This window comes from Haemorhous mexicanus, chromosome 3 (genome assembly GCF_027477595.1).
Source record: "Haemorhous mexicanus isolate bHaeMex1 chromosome 3, bHaeMex1.pri, whole genome shotgun sequence".
Classification (NCBI taxonomy): domain Eukaryota; kingdom Metazoa; phylum Chordata; class Aves; order Passeriformes; family Fringillidae; genus Haemorhous; species Haemorhous mexicanus.
Genome location: NC_082343.1, coordinates 96,450,953 through 96,468,946, shown reverse-complemented (window position 1 = coordinate 96,468,946; position 17,994 = coordinate 96,450,953). Strand labels below are relative to the sequence as shown.

The 17,994-nt window shown below is 35.0% G+C and overlaps 1 protein-coding gene across 1 annotated transcript in view; it reads right to left on the bottom strand.

Moving 5' to 3' along the window:
- Nucleotides 1-17,994, bottom strand: part of CSMD1 (CUB and Sushi multiple domains 1) — a 1,067,000-nt gene that overhangs the window by 214,949 nt on the left and 834,057 nt on the right. Inside the window, exons 18-21 of the mRNA XM_059842787.1 lie at nucleotides 17,194-17,382; nucleotides 13,384-13,500; nucleotides 11,874-12,089; nucleotides 8,600-8,788 (exon numbers count right to left, since the gene is read on the bottom strand). Coding sequence (XP_059698770.1) covers nucleotides 8,600-8,788; nucleotides 11,874-12,089; nucleotides 13,384-13,500; nucleotides 17,194-17,382 — 711 coding nt within the window. The remainder of the gene's footprint in view (nucleotides 1-8,599; nucleotides 8,789-11,873; nucleotides 12,090-13,383; nucleotides 13,501-17,193; nucleotides 17,383-17,994) is intronic.

Sequence of the window (17,994 nt, the reverse complement as noted above, 5' to 3'; positions counted from 1 at the left end):
CTAAGATTGCTCTTTTAGATGTTGTGTTTGAACCCTGTTCAATCCTTAACATAAATGGCTTATTTGAGCTGAATATAGTGTACACTGTGTAGTGTGTAGTACACAAATAATATTTTCATTATATGTCATATATAGGTAAAATTACACAGTTTCTTAAAGAGATAGTGAGCAGGGAAAGTGTTGACAAGCAGACAGAATTGCAAATCAAAGAATATAAATGTTGAGACAATCACATCAAGGAGAGTTGAAGAACAAATTCAAATGTTTCTTCCCTCTTATGGGAGACTGGAATGTTAAGTGTTAATAACACAAACAATCATTCATTTTCAAAGCAGGGTGCTTTGCTAAGGCCAGATTTGCACCCCCCCAAAGAAGGGGAGGAGAAGGAGGCATTTTGGATGTATGGTGGTGAGACCTCTGATCTGCATAAAAGCAGCCCTGTTGCAGAGGGGGTGAGGACTCATCACTAGATGATGACCACTACAAACCAACCTTTGTTTAGCAGCAAGCTGGCCTTTGAGCCAGATAAGGGAAAAGGCAACTGGTTCAGATGTAAAACTTCATTCCCAGGGGAGTTATCTAGACATTCACACATAGGCCTGAAGGTATTCATCCCTTCTGATAAGGCATGACTGGCTACACTATGCTGAGAAACATTAGAAAATGTCATAAATATAATAAGCTATAAAAGACCCTCTGAACTTTATGTTGTGGGGGCTTTCCCCACCCTCAATGGATCAAGACCACAATCATCACTTTGAGCAGTGGACATCTAAGATGCAATAGTCTCTTTTCTGGATCCTTGTGCAGTGATAACTTTTCTCTCCACTCTCTACTTCTATTGTTTCTTTCTCTTTTTTATTTTCCTGATACATTTTCTTAAATGTTTTTTTTAATATTTCCATAGATTATAACAACAGTGGCCACATACCTTCTTTCCACTGCAATCAAACTGCTAAAGATTAAACCTGCCACACATCCACACACACACATAGAGATAGATAGATAGATAGATAGATAGATAGATAGATAGATAGATAGATATAATAGAGAGATAGATATAATAGATATAATAGATAGATAGACAGACAGATAGATAGATAGATAGATAGATAGATAGATAGATAGATAGATATATTAGATAGATATATCGATATATTCTGGTAATTCAGTGTCATTTCACTCTAGTCTTGAGAATTCTTGTTGTTTCTCTCACACACCACCCAGAGTCAATCAAGCTACCTTCCCCTAAACCCACTGGCTGAGTGGGTGTTACATAATTGTAACATCACACAGAATCCCTTGGATGTGGTGGAGTGATCAGTGTGGTTCAAAGATATTTAGGGTTTTCTGGTGTGACCTGGACCTACTGAAAGGTTTTCTGTGGGAGAAAGTCAACCTCAGAGAGGGTTGTGAGCAGAAGGACATTGACACTCAGTGAGTCACTGAAGGGTACAACTACCAAGAGCAAGTCAAATGATGACTGTCTGTTTTTTCTGGAGTTATAATGATAATTTTTTCCCCTCAGTATGACCTGGGTATGTGAGACCTGCTGAAAGGTTTTCTGGTGTAACCTGGGCCTATTGAAAGGATTTCCCTGGTAGAAAGCCAAGCTGACTTCTCAGAGAGGGTTAATGGGGAGAAAGACATTAACCCTTGGCAGATTAGAGACAGATTTGAAAGGAAAGACCCCCCAAGAGAAGTCTAATGTGGCTTATCCCTTCCTGAGGAAAATCAAGTCTTTTGAAAAGAGAAGGCACCTACATCTGAGCTCCATACTTTGTAACTCACTGTAACGAGATCTCCACTCTGTTTTTTTCCGTAATTAGTCAACAGGGTATCTTTCAAGTGGGAAGAAAAGAATTAAATGTCTCCTTTCTTTCATAATTTCATCAGTATTTCTCAGTGCACCATATACAGGAATACCAAAACTAAAAGGCTCATTCCTCAGCTTTTTAAAGGATTACTGCAAATGATAAAGTCACATTTCAAAAAGTACTAAGGAGGTAATTTCAGTGTACATCAGAAGCATGCATTTGACACTGCAGTCTAAACTCCCTCCTCTGCCTCAGCCCCTGCTCCTTGGCAGTCTATCTCTAGAAATGTGCATACTCACATCTTGTTTTGTTAAATGCTTCTGCTTTTTCACATACCCTACTCCTCACCAAGTCTGAGAAGACACAGGGTAACCATATAGATTTCTTTTTCCCTTTATAGAAAGATTTTTCTAGGACCTTGTCTTTGAATGCTGTGTTTTTGGCAGACTTCCATAGTTGGCAGATGTAGGAAGTGAAGAATCTCAATTGGATCTATGTAAGAAGCTGATATTTGCAGAAAAAATATTGTGTACTACGTGCTAGTTTAAGCTATGTAACAAGTGATTTAGATGTGTTTAATAGGAAAGCAACCTCTTAATTTTACTGATCTTGTCAGAGCACAGCAAGGGCTATTTCAATTATTTCTCCAAGAATTAATGTATGCATGTCTTCCTTTCCTTTTCCTTTTCCTTTTCCTTTTCCTTTTCCTTTTCCTTTTCCTTTTCCTTTTCCTTTTCCTTTTCCTTTCCTTTCCTTTTCCTTTCCTTTCCCTTTTCCTTCCTTTCCTTTCCTTCCCTTTCCCTTTCCCTTTCCTTTCTTTCCTTTTCCTTTCCCTTTCCTTTCCTTTCCTTTCCTTTCCTTTCCTTTCCTTTTCCCTTTCCTTTCCTTTCCTTTCCTTTCCTTTCCTTTCCTTTCCTTTTCCTTTCCTTTCCTTTCCTTTCCTTTCCTTTCCTTTCCTTTCCTTTCCTTTCCTTTCCTTTCCTTTCCTTTCCTTTTCCTTTCCTTTCCTTTCCTTTCCTTTCCTTTCCTTTTCCTTCCCTTTCCTTTCCTTTCCTTTCCTTTCCCTTCCTTTCCCTTTCCTTTCTTTCCTTTTCCTTTCCCTTTCCTTTCCTTTCCTTTCCTTTCCTTTCCTTTCCTTTCCTTTTCCTTTCCTTTCCTTTCCTTTCCTTTCCTTTCCTTTCCTTTCCTTTCCTTTCCTTTCCTTTCCTTTCCTTTCCTTTCCTTTCCTTTCCTTTCCTTTCCTTTCCTTTCCTTTCCTTTCCTTTCCTTTCCTTTCCTTTCCTTTCCTTTCCTTTCCTTTCCTTCTTTCCTTTCCTTTCCTTTCCTTTCCTTTCCTTTCCTTTCCTTTCCTTTCCTTTCCTTTCCTTTCCTTCCCCTTCCCCTTCCCCTTCCCCTTCCCCTTCCCCTTCCCCTTCCCCTTCCCCTTCCCCTTCCCCTTCCCCTTCCCCTTCCCCTTCCCCTTCCCCTTTCCTTTCCCCTTCCCCTTCCCCTTCCCCTCCCCTCCCCCTCAAAAGAATTGTGTGTAAGATGAAACAACTCCTTTATATTTTTCCTCAAAAGTCTCTCCTACCCCTGCAAATGGAAGCTTTTTGCATTTCCTATGACCTCTAATGAACTGGAGGTTCATTTTTTTTTTTAACTTCTTTTTTCATTTTGCTTTCAGGGTCTTCTGGTTCACCAGTTTGTTTGCTTTTTCAGGAATACCTCCCTTAACCTATGAGTCTTTCAATTCATTTTCTAATAGTAATAAAACTCCAAGACAGAGTATTATAAAGCTCCTGAATAGTTTGACTTAAAGCAAACTCTAAAGTAAGAAAAGTATGATTAAAAGCATAGCCTTGGTTTGTTAGATGAGATTTAGAAAATCTGCTTTCGTAACAGATTCCTGGAAATATGGAATGTGGATCCTGTTTAAAAGGTCAGTGACATCAGAAATCTAATTTTGACAGTCTCCTTCAGGTGGACATTAGCCTCAGAATCAGGGACTTCAATAGACTTCAATAAGAAGTTGTTAAACCTCATTTCTGGACACCCCTATTCACCAGGCTTCTGAGACTCACACAGCTTTGTGGATACACAGAGGTGCGTGACTGCCTTGAAACTTTATTCTTGGATCTGTACTCTAGGGGGACTGCTCACTAAAAGCTGGGGTTTGTCCTCAGGAAAAAGTAGTCATCTGTGAAATGTAAATGAAACTATAATAGAACTGTGTAATTATAGGTAGAGGAAAAGAGAGTTATTGATGGAAGGAAAAAGTGGTAAGAATATTCATCCATGCTGAGATAGTTTTGTCTTCACAGTTATGAGATAAGTAAAAGGTACATATTTTTAAAGGTATATACAACATTTGCAATTATAGAAAGCAAATGGCATAACAGGAATAAAATATATGTGTAGAAGTAGTGTCAGCAATCCATCCCAACCATAATTACTAACAAAATGCATGTTTTTGAATGATTTTCTGGAAAACACTGGACTAATAATTAAAGCAATAATAACAATAAAATAAATAATAACACGATAAAAAATAAACAAATGAAGGGGATGAAAGCTGTTTTTTGGTTGCAAATTGCAACTAGACTAAAGATAATCAGGAGAAACTTGTCTGTACTCCAGTAGCTTGTTTTTCACCTACACACACAATATAAACCCAGTAATTTTAAATGATAAGCCAATTATCGAGAAGTAGATCTGGAAAATTAAACCATCACACATTGTCACACACCAATTATAGTAGTATGCCAGGTGATAAGGTTAACATCCTCACATGTCACAAGTTATTTCAGAGCAGTGAAAACCCAAATATTTACATCAATGCTCTCAAATCAAAAGACATGGGCTAGTGACATTTCTTTTCAAGATATATGCATGTTTATCTTCCAGGTAGCCATGTGTCAGTATTGCTAAAAAAGATATTTTTCTCTTGACATTATCTATAGTCATGTGCTCATTACTCAATTTTGTGCATCATGCAAAATAGAAAAGTAGCAGTTTCCCTTAATGCCACATTCCTCTCAGTTATGGTGAATTTTGAGGAGAGGGGTAAGAAAGAACACTGTGGATGTACATTGAGACAACATGTCTCAAAGAACAGCTATATACAGTTAGACAGACTTTATTTCATTTAAATTTCTGTGGGAAACTACAGAAAAGCATAACTGTAGCATATGTGCTGCAGGGAGTCACCAGTTCAGTAAAATTCTGTGATAGTTCTCCCAAATGCAGTTACCATGTCTGGACAGATGTAAAGCAGTACTCTTGTAAAAAGAGTAGAGTGTCTCATCTGCAGTTATCAGGTACTAGGACAATTGTAAGGGAAACCACCATTTTTATTTTAGTGTTTTGAGGAAGCTCTGAGAGCAAATGAGATTTTTTATGGATGACCCCACTACCTTCTTATAAACAATTCAAGAATGAGAGACTCCCTGTGAGGGGACTGGCAGTCCCAGTGTTTCCACACTTGGTATATAGAAGTGGAAGGACAGGGTGTTCTTGAAAGGCCACATCATGTCAGTGTAAACTGAAAATTCACTAGAAAGGAAGGGGATTTGCTTCTATGGGAAAAGCACCCCTTTAAAGAAGGAAAAAAAAAAAAAGTTTAGTCTTCTGAGATGGGGGAAATTTGACACCACCTGGGGTAATTATAATATGTGTTCTTTAAACAGTGCAAAGGGAGTCAGCCTTTAGAGCCTTCTGCACACCTTTTAACAGTAAAGCTCTTTTCCTCAAATAGTAGCAAGTAGGTGGCTGTAGACACAAACTGCTTTCTGGTCAAGGCACAGATCCATCTGGAGGACACATTTAGAAATGGGGTTATGACTCAAAGGGAAACCCCAGCTAGTCTTTTCAAAACTCTGGTGCCAGGTGGAATCGTATGCAAAACAACTTGAAGAGCGTAGCTGAGCTACACAAATCATTCTAATTGAAAAGATAAAAGAGTGAATGGTTGACACAAGGAAATAAGATTTACAAGTCCACCTGTTTATAAATATGAATCTGATTTTGCTGGTAGTCTTGGTGGTGTAGTTTGTTGTGAAAAGAAGGGTTCTTATTGCAGAAGAGGGTATGCTGCTTTATTCTGAGAGCCAACCTACTTCCAGGCAATCAGATAAAAATGTCTAGGGGAAGACCATCTACCTGCACAGCATGGAGAGATGGACACTGAAAGTTATGATAATGTTGTTCATACAGGACTCAAAGTCCTAAATTAAGAATGGCAGCATCATGATGTTAGGCTAACTACGCCTCCCAAGCTCTGCTTTTCCTTTACCTGGAAACTAACTCTTAAAAGAAGATGAAAGGGTAGAAAGGCAGAAATAGTTCTCTGATAAGGAAAACTGCACAACATGTTTGAGATAACCCTAGAGGAAGGATTTAAAATTATTAACTTGGATGCAGAAGGGCAAAACTTTTGGAAACCGTCTTGGCTTGTTGGTTTTTTCAACAGCAGATGAAAATGAATACAACTTTTGTGATACAAATCAGCATATGCTCATGTGAATGTTAAGTTTATAAATTAGGGTACAATTAAATCTGAAGGGCTTTCATCCTGAATCTGATTAAAAGTATCATGAAAGACTATATTACCATATGTCATAGAAGGACTTGAAAATCCTTATTGATGTGTATATATTGTGTATGAGAGTTTGGTTACTGTAGAAATGACAACTAGGAAGTAATAATCAAGAGACTACTGAACCCACTAATGTACTTATGAATTAGTGCCACTGAATTGAGACTAGATTTAATTCCGAATGTAAATTTGAAATCCAGCAGATTTCATGGCAAGCCATTGCTTTTCACTTTTCTGAGAAAGAAGAAGTCTTTTTGTGAACTCCTTTTAAGGACCAGAGGATATGTTCACCCCTAATGTCTTAGGTGTCATGGCAACAAGAAAAGGGACTTCTGTAAACCCTCTTAGTGTTAAGAAAAAAATAACCTATAAAAGCAGTTATGAAGGGCAATAAAAATGTCTTTCCCCCTCAGTTTCATACAGCTGCCTAGCAGTTTCTTTCCTTGCATTTGTCTTAGTTGCATTGTATATATCTTTAGCTTGCTACACTACAAGAGATCAAATAAAGACAGGTTGAGTTAAGAGATTTATTTAGATAATCTTATTTTTGAGAAGTGCCACTTGTTTTTGCATATTTTATGCAAGGTTTTACTAATCAGTTAGAAAGTGGGATCTCATACATGGATCTAGTGACATAAGTGTCTCAGGGCCAGTCGACAAATTTGCTAAAAACTAAAGATAAGAAAAAAAAGGAAATGTTGGGCTCTCCATAAGTAAATTCCATTTCAAAATGAATGGCATACATATCACATATACATAAAATTAGATGTGTATCACTAAATTATGCTTGGGAGAACATACAGGCAGAACATACTGTGTCTGGCACATTAAGTGGTTACATTAGTCCTATAAATTCACAGCTAATTCAGTGGCTGATACTTCATTAAGATAATTATTGATACTTTGATAATCTTTGTAACTTTTTGATGTGTCATTTACTTTATGAGGATAGCCAAGTGAGCATTTTCAAGATATTGGATATAAATCTCTTATTACTGTAGATACTATAGGAAAGGCTTTTAAAAAGTTTACAAAATTTACAAAAACATGCATCATATAGAATGTCTCCTTTTTCCAGCACAAGAGAACAATATTTCTGCCAATGGCTAAAATGTTATGATATCTAAAAGAAACTAAACATGTTTGAGTGGAATACAGAGAAACCCCTTAGAAACAGAGAAACCCCAAACAACCCCCAAACGAAGCACATATCCAAAGGCTGAAAATAGACTAAGATATAGATCTAGAATTTCCAAATAAATGGCAAACTCCATATTATTTTGGTTTCTCTCTAATGTGTAACATCATTTTATCATGAAATAAATAACTCAATTTTAAAACAAAATTTGAGATACTTTGTTTTCCTATGTATCTTACATGCACATACCATGTAGGTGGCTTTTTCAGATATAAAGATCCATCTTTTTAAAATAAATAAAAGAAAGAAGCTGAAGCTGAATTTCTCCCTTCATTAAATACAATCTTATTTAAAAACAAGAACCCTCTTAAGGAAATCCATTTAGAGCTGCATGGAAGTATTTGACTTTTCAGAGACATTATGTCAATAGCAGCTGATGAGATTCACTTGACATGGTGAAGATAAAACCATCTCAGAAATACAGCAACTGCACAAATTTCGTAATATACAGTCCCAGAGCTTTTCCAAGAAAAGAACTATTCACTCAATTTGAGTTCATGGTTACTGATGTTTAACAAACGCACACTAATTTTAAAAAAATAAGTCTAAAACCACTGTAACGCAGTTTAGAAACTGTAAAAATCCCAAAAGCTTAGAATTACAAGAATAACAAGACAATATGAAAAAAAGACCCTTAAAACCAGCAACAGGGCTCTAAAGTAGGGTATTTTTACCTAAAAGCACTAAACATCGCTTCTCTACCCCAAAAGACAAAGTATGAAATTTATAACTTAACTGTGCCAAACTTAAAATTTAACAATTACTTTTACATTTTATCTCACATGACATTTTGGTCTTATTTGCTGGCATAATTCTAATTATTCCTCTGTATTTTTTGTTCTCTATATAAAAGAGACATGCATTACTTATATCTTGCACTGACTTTACAGTTTTTACAGCTTGGGGATCAACTGCTTCAACCCAAGCGCTTTGTTCCCTGCCCAGTATTCTGACACATGCCATGTGCTATTAACGATTTGATGAATGAAATGAAAGCATGTGACCACCTACCCACACACCTTGGCAGAGGTGCACTCCATACACGCCGACCACCTCCCAGGCAGGTGAGCTTGTTAGCACCTTCCAGGCGATATCCAGGGAAACAGGAAAAGATCAAGGAATCTCCAACACCAAAATGAAAACCAATTCGCCTACTGAAGGCAGGAACACCAGGATCATCACATGGCTCCAGATCATATTCTGCAGACAATAAAACATAATATGTTATTATCTGGACAAGTTGTCCACATGGAAGAAAGCAAATTTACTAAATTGCTTGCATTGTGTGAGCATGGAACAGCTGGAAAACATGTATTTTAAAGCTGTGTTCTCTACTAAAACCCAATACTGTTTCTATAAGTCTATTATGCCTTTATATACAGTAATTACGTATTTAATGTGTTCTACCCATACTACATCTATTTTTTTAATTTCAAGAGCTGTAATCAGCTTGTACTGTAAGTGGTTTACTATAATTTTGTTTAATTACTTCCTTTGTGTATAATTCTAGTTTCTTTTCATCTGAACTTCCAAACAGCTTTAGAAGTGAGCCTTACAGTTGAAAGAAATCATTATGTGATGAAGAAAATCTAATTTAAAAACAAACAAAAGCTTAGGTGAATGAAAGACATGTGAACTCATTTTCAAAATGTGTGCTTTTATAATTACACATCAGGAATAATTCAGCAGGAGGAGTCAGAATAGCCAAATGGGGAAAAAAATCAGGGCTGTTTCATAGGAAGCAAATCAAACTCAAAAAATATATGAGCCACCCATTTCCTCATCTCCAAAGAATATGCTGTGGAAGTATCACTTATTGTTTATTCTGTTTTTCCATGTATTTTTTTTCCTTAGATATGAACTACCAACTACTCTGAGAAAAGATGTTGAAAGAGAACAACTTAGCATCTAATAGAAAAGGTTTGATTTTGTATTCGTCAGAATATGATCCAAAAGACCCAAGAGATCCCTTCTGGAAATGGATAAGAAAAAATGTTTTCTAGAACATTAAGCTTGGAGGTCAGTGGAAAGTAGGGTGAAATCTTATTTAGAATAAGAGATTTCATTTAGTCAGGGAAGAAATTAAACCAAAGTTTCTGAGTGAATCTTTAAACAGTTGATATATGGAATAAAAGGAATAAATAAATTCTTCCCTTTAGTAACTGTCTTGTAGGAAAGCTCGGAATATTAGAGGCAATCTTTAAACTACATCAGTTTCTGCTGGCCAATGTTGTAAGTTTAGGAAACTAATGATCTACTACCTCTTCTCAGTACTGCCAGGGCTAAGCTAGACATGGAGATACCCTGTAGTTCACCTTTAGGCACATGGCAATTTTCATGACAAATTTCTATATTTGATGACATTCAAAACAGGTGTTCTCACAAAACACTACTTACTAAGAAGAAATGTATTCTGGTTGCATGAAAGTACAAAACCAGAATCACCTATTTGTTTCATGAAGTTATTGTACCTCATAACATTTCTCAAAATGTGTATTTAATAAAAATGATGGCATATGCTGTCTCTGTATGTTGTAGCAGTAGTAGATAGAACATAAATCTTCAGTCAGGTTCCAAAAGTTCTGTGATCCATATCTTTTGTTACTGCACAGTTTTCTCCCTTGCATCCACAATATTTTGTGTGTTTTTCTATAACTTGGCTAGTGTTCTACTTTTTTGATTTAGTGATAAAAAAATTATCAGTGAAATAATTCATATTTCTATTTACATTTCAAATTTGCAAAACTGCTGACCTTTGCTTTGGTGAGTCCAAAGCCTCCAGAATGAATTTATTTTAGTATTTAATAGGAGTAAATCCAACACTATTGCTCTAATCAGTGAGGTAGATTTTTCCTTTTTTAAATAAACAAGCTAAATGAGATACATTACTCATAAAATTCATGGTCATCTGTAAACATTGCCAATCCTCGAAAAAACTTATTGGCTTTCAGTTCTTGAAAAATGATGTAGGAGAGTTGGGTGTGAGTTTCTTATGTACTCCTTCCATAAAATATACATGTGCATGTGCATTTCAACTAGCACTTGATTCCTTCATATGTTTCATGGGACAAGTCTTTTCAGAAAAAGACTGAGGCTGCCTTAGCCTCAGAACTTGGCAGCATCTTAAATTAAAGGACTTTGGTCCACAAGTTCTAATGATGGTAAATCAGGTCTATTTATAAAAATAATTATTTATTAAACAGAGATAACAGTCCAAAGACTACGCAGTATGAAACTAAAGAACTACTAGTAGATTACAGCCTAGCGTAAAACAGTGCATTATTTCAATGTGACTATAATTAAAACTAGCAATAGTATTGTAATTTACCACTGAAATGACAATAATGTACACAGATTTCTTCACTTAACCCCTTGGGAGTATTTGTAAAATAGGCAACCCTACCCATGGGAGAAACTCCACACATTTCCAGGAGTATGTACCAAGGATTTCTGCTTTATGAAAGTTTGGTGTGGCTCTTCTAGTTTTTCAGTGAGGTAACTGTCAGTAAGAAGTCCAGCTTACCTTCCAGATCTCACTTCAAAAGTAAGATGTTTATAGGAAGCTGGGAGATGCCAGAGCACTGGCCATTTTGGCTATGGCACCAAAATAACTCACTACAAGACAGCTCATCCTGTTTATCTGACCAGCTAATAAACAATAGATGAGCTCTTGTTGGGAGGTGAGATGCCCTGCTACATCTGTAATTCTACTTCCTAGTAATGGAGATAGGCAAAGAAAATTACTGAGAAATGTATATTTGATGTCATCTAGTTTTAGAAGACTGTAAATAAGAAGCAGTAGCAAATGTTTCACTTATCTTAAGGAGATAATGTGTAGAAATACATCAATAGCTAAGAGGTGTTTTATTTCATCTTTATATACACATTTTCCATTTCAAAATCAGTCTTCAATTTAGAGTCCTTTGTGAATCTGAGTCACCATACCACTGCTTTTTTAGTTTCTATATTTTGAGCAAGTTAATTTCTTCTGAACCAGTACCTTCTATCTTTGTAATTTTTTCCCCTTAATTTTCTTCCAAACTTCTTTTTCAACAATTTTAATGTTTCTGTGGGAACATGGAAAACTTAAAACAGTCACCAACATTCTTCTTTTTCTCTTGCACATCTTTTTTAAACCTTAAACAGTTTTTTATGATAGAGACTATACAATTTTGATTAAGTCGGGTTTTTTTAACTTTATAGTGTTTCATAATATTTCTGTTATCTGCAAGAGAAATATCATTTGGAACAGTTTCAGGATATTTAGCAGAATGGAATTCATTACCTGAAAATGTTATGTTGAAACCTTCATAAGAAATTGAAAAATCAGATATGAATCGAAGCTGTGCAGTAAAATTTCCAAAGAGGCCGGCTTTAATTGTAGGGGGCAAGACCGAGCCAGTTAATCTGGCTACTGGTTCTGTGAAGCTCCCATCTTCAGTGATGAGCAAATAATCATGAGAGCTCTCAAGGTGAAAAGTATGAAAAACCAGCTGTACACCTTTAAAAGAATTAAAAAGGGAGGAAAGAAGAGCATTTAATAGCAAGTTTTTCTATTCCTTCATATGTAGATTACACAGAAAGCAATTTTTATGTTACACGGAAACATTTTGAGAAGAAGTTTGAATCAAAACCTGAAATTCTGAAATTAAATTTTGCAGAAAGCACATGAGCCCAACTGAATAATATGTGCAATGGGGATGCTTGTTTAGCTCACTTTAAAACAACAGCTCCTATAAGAGAATTGATGGCATTCAGTGACAGTGCTAGTTTTATACAGCACTCCAAAAATTCAAATTTGTATTATTTATGTGCTATTCAAGTTCCTGTATTTCTCTTTTACCTATCACATCTACCTTGGTTTCATTATTACCTAGGAGACGTACATAAATACTTGGCTGAAATTTTGTATTCGTATTTTATTTTTGCATTTCCTCCAACACAATTCTGGTTTTTAAATCTAAGCTTCAGGGAAGTTTCCAAACACAAGGACAAAGCATTTAGAAGTTTTATGTACAGTCTTACATAAATACAGATTCTTATTTTCTGGAACTGATCATTTACCTGACATAATGATGGGTTTTTCATTTGCCAGCTCCCAATCCAATATTTAATTAAATTTTGACTTACAGTTCAGTTTTCAAATACAATATATATGATAAAGTTAAAAATTTACTGTGGGGAACAGCATTCTTCTTAGAAAATTTATTCATATATTTTACACTTAAAATGTTTTATGAGTTTAAAAAAAAAAAAACAGTCTATCAGAAGATTTTAAAACGCAGTAACTTCCCATGTACTTCTCAGTAATTTTTTTACTCAGATATTACTCTACTGTATATGTAACATAAAGATATATATCAAGTTTTTGCTCTAATGGTTTAAGTCTGAAATCTTAGGTTACCAATAGACAAATCAAATCTGTTCCTTTATTCTCAATAATAGCAAAGAGCCGCCAACAAGGTCCTGACATCTTTGACTGAAAGAAACTTAGAGCTATTTAACCAGTAGCTATTCTTTTCCCATATTTTACCTCTTCCACTCTTTCCCATTTTTCTGAGACTAATATACATTGCCTCTGGCAACTTTAAAAATAATTCCTCCTTTGAAAAATAAACACAAACTGAAAATCCCACCTTTAAAGATATTTATTTTGGGAAGTTAAACTTCTTCCTCAAAGGAATGTCAGAAAGTGTTGGTTTAACTCATAAAGGACATTTCCTTTTTTACCTATGTGTCTGATTTTTTTTATCCATACAGACATTATATATGTGCATAACATATTAGATATTTACCCTTGCCATGGGACACTTCAATAGTCCAAGTGCAGTTTAAAGAGTTTGGGTAAAAATCAGGAAAACCTGGAGAAAGAACAGTTCCACTCTTCCCATGAATATATCCACCACATAAAGCTTAAGAAGAGAAAAAAAAAAATCATACAAAAAGCATTTCTTGTAAAAGAGTTTGAGAGTGAGAAAGAGAAAGAAAGAGAGAGAGTTCATTTTTTTACCTACAATAAAATTAAAAATAGAGTAAAGGATTAAAATAAGAAGTTAATTAATCCAAAGCCACAACATTCATTTTCACAACAATTTGTTTTCCTCTAAATTAGTCCTTGAAAAGGAGTTTATTTTTTATTTACAACCACTCTTGTTAGTTAGCAGAACACCAAAAAAAAACTATTGGCAGAACACACACAAAAAAATTATTGCAAGTATTAATTCCTATTGCAGTAATATGTAAGAAATGAGGAGATTTTTTGTGAAATACCATAGAAAAATATCTTGCTGCTACTTTTCTTTCACTAAATATTTTGAAAGGCATACATTCAACTGCATTTTTAAAAACCAAAAATACTTCTGTAAAAAGCACCTTTTTTTTTCAAGTAAGTAAAAGTTTGATGATTACTGCCACACTCAGGGGAAAAAAGAAGTGTAATTTCCTCTTTTTCAAAGATTTAGATTGTCCCATCATAAGTAATTTATTTGGAATTTAATATTTTGGAAGACATGGGAACTATGCTAAAAAACATTTCATGCATATTAGAATTTGCTAAACTAGGCTGTTGAAATTTGCATAGAAAATTAATTAATGTTTAAGATTTGCATTCTGAATTGCTCACAGATCTTATAAATACAGCATGACTATGCTTTTCACTCATCTCTTGCTGTCCAGTTTTTATGCTGTTGTTTTTTTAAGATTTTACTATACTAAATATTTAAACAATAAAGCAGCAAAACATTAAGATGCTTTTAGTCTTCTTCCTCACATAGAGTGATACACTTTGCCATTAACTGGATGGAAAATACACATGAAAAAATATTCAATAAACTTGCAGTACCTTTCTGTAGATGTGTGTATATACATACATATACCTGGTTTATAGCTTAGGTTCTTTTTTTTTTTTTTATTTTTTATTAGACTACGGTTTAGTTAAAGTTTTAAATGTTTTTTGAATTGATGTAACTTTTTTATATTTATAAGAAAGTAAAAGGAAAGGAAATGCTTCCATCCTGGTTTTACCTGAACATAGTTATTTCTGCACGCAATATGTATTAAAACACATTTGTATAAACCCACAGTAAATATAAGGTTGATAACAATACTTAACAATAAAAAACAGCGTTACAGACGTCAGGTTTACAGCGCCATAAATGAACAATTATACATGCAATCAAAAATCTTTACCTTAATCTGTAAACACCACAGAAGGAAGAAAAATGTTTGACTGTGCAACATTACTTAAAGCAGATATGACTTATTTTAAAAATAATTTACATATTTTAAACAAAATAAAAAATATGGGATAGATGTGCTTTATTTAGCTCTCACTAAAAAATTATTTTCATGTTCCACCTTGGCATTAGCATATGGTGAGAATGACACATTACTTAGAGGGAACTTAAACCACCTTGCATTTGTATGCAGGTTTATTTCTTCTTTGTTGGCATGAAACAAAGCAACATGCTTTTCCCTTAGGCATTTATTCTGCTAAATTGATTTCTGAAGTAAAAATTTTGAGAACATCAGTACTTGAGAGATGAGTGCAAAATGCTCATTTCCACCTCACTTAAATCTGTCACAATCCAAAAATCTGGGTCACAACTTGTTGAGCCTCAAAAGGCAAATACACTAACAGAACGGTTACCTAATAGAGTGTGAGCTCTATGCCATGTTAGACTAGTTAATATAACGGAGTTTAATCTGTGAGGAAAAGAAGAGACTGAATGTATATTAAGCCCTTATGTGTTGCTTGTCTATAGAACATACTCCAGAAAGGCTTGACATTTTCTTGACATGCACTCAGGTGAAAATGGGTAAAGGACCTGGGAAAAAAAATCTCTTTCAATGACTGAAAATTAACCAGATCTTTCTGAAGTTCAACATTCATATGCAAACAAAAGAGTTAAATATTGGTATTTTAACTCAAAAAAACATCTACACATTTTATTAAAAGTAAGTAGAAAAAGGAGAGAATACTATTCAAGCTTAAGATTTCTTTGCATTTGTCAGTCCATGATGGCAAAGAAAACAAGGACAGAAACCCATACAAGCAATGAAAAATTTTAAAAATGTTTGTGTCCGTACTTGTAAAGGAGGAATGGGTTGTGGTGATTACAAGGTGAGTGAGTTTGAATGCTAGATTAGCTAACTTCCATAATAGTCTTTTGGTGGTTTAGATGTTTTGAGATTAGGGCCAGAAGGCTGTAGTGGAAGTTAGAGAAGACTAGTGCTCAGATTTAACAAAACAAAGTGAGAAACTGAAATGCTTTGCTGAATCTAAGTTTTTCCTCTGACATTCCACTGTAATCAATGAAAACCTTGGACCTGAAAAGCAAGCTGGAAATACATTAATGTAAGTAATTCACTAAAGCAAGAGCCTTTCTTTACTGTTGTTCTGTGGTTTCTATAAGAGGAATTTTGTAGCAACTATACAAGGATTCCATGAAGAAATTAGGTTGATTCAGTGGTTCACAGAAGCAGAACTTAGCCAAAAAATCCAATTACAAAAAAGAACACTGAAATATTTGGGAATACAGTTGTGCTGGTGTATAGTTATTTTTCTTCTCAGTATGGGGCTGTGTTTTGGATTTGTGCTGAGCACAGGGTTAATAATACAGAGATGTTTTTGTTATGGCTGAGCAGGGTTTACACAGAGCCAAGACTTTTTCTGCTTTTCATATGTCACACTGGTGAAGAAGTTGGGGGTGAGTGGGAGATTAGGAGGAGACACAGCAGGGGCAGGTGACTGCAGCTAATCCAAAGAATACCCCACGCAATATGGCATCAGGCTCAGTATATAAAGTGGGGAGAAAAAGGGAAAACGGAGAAGTTCAGACTGAGGATATTTGTCATCTGCTCTTCTGGAGATAGCTGAACACCTGCTGTCCTTGGAAAGCAGTGAATAAATTCCTTGGTTTGCTTTGCTTGTCTGCACAGATTTTGCTTTTCTTACTAAACTGTCTTTATTTCAACCCAGGAGTATTATCACTTTTAGCTTTCTGATTCTCTCCCTGATCTCGCTGGTGAGAGTGAGCAAGCGGCTGTGTGAGGCTTGGTCATTGGCTGTGGTTAAACCATGAAGTAATTCAGCATGTTAAAAAATGTTTCATGAAAGCTCTAGACAGCTTCATTCTTCATATCCACAAAAACAATTACTAAGCTAACCAAAGTTTCAAAACAAAAATATGTTAAGAAAATTAATTACATTGGCTTATCATGGCTTAAGTATTGAGCATCCTAAATTTGAAACAATCATTTTGGTATGCAGTATTTAGAGTTTAAAATATAAATTAATTTTATTGGCTTTGTGTTGAAGTTTTAGTTGTATGGCACCATTTTGATTCACAGTTGTACAATGGCACCCTCTGAGAATCTGAATTTTTCTATTTGTGAATATGTGCCTGGTTTTTTTCAGTACTTCACTGAAAACTGATATAGAGGTGTAAAGGATGGCTTTTAATAACAATAAAATATTTTTTTAAAGTGTGACTCTTGCTGTAATTGAAGGGACGTGGTGGCAATGACAAGCTTAATTAGTTCTGCAAAATAGTAGATTAACTTTTGTGGACTTTAACCTGCCATCTGAAGAGCTTGACACTTACCATCACAGCTGGGTAATGCATGATTCCACTGATGGTTTCTTTCACATATGAGAGGTTCTTCATCACTCAGTGTATATCCTGGATCACAGCTGAAGGTTACTGTGGAGCGGATATTAAAGTTGTTACCATGGCGATGGCCATTCACAGGAATTCCCGGGTCAAGGCAAGAATCTGATTCCAGAGTAACACCTGAAACACACAGATTAAATTTTGGTTTTTTCACCTTTTTTTCAGATAGTAAACATAAAAAAAGACCCAAACAAAACACAAAATGAGGAAGACAGGAGAAAGTAAGAGCCTCCAAAATTCCTAGCTAGCATTGCCTAAGAACTGATATGGGATATATAACCCATTCACTAGCTGTTGTCTGACTCACAGAATGGTTTTCCAGTTTTAAGTTTCTTAGAATAGAAAAGTCCAAATGAAATAGAAGAAGACTTGAGCTTTAAGGTATATTTTGTTAATAAATTAAAAGCACCAAAACAATAAAAGTAATGGACATCCAAAGCTACAGGAAGATACTACAGTTTAAAGTATGAATAAAGATTTTGCAAGCATAAAAGTCATATTTGATTATTTCATCTATTCAGTTTCTGATACTGCAGGATAACTCAATTTTCCTCTGCATAGTTATGATCATTTGGTACAACAAGAAGCAGTGCCAAAAAACTGCAATTGAAGAGCTCACAAACTATTGAATTCTTACAGATATTTTCCTATGCATGAAAAAAAAAAGAAAGACAAATAATATAGCTTTCACAATTGTATAACTCTTATCTGACAGAAAGATTCTCTGGTAAT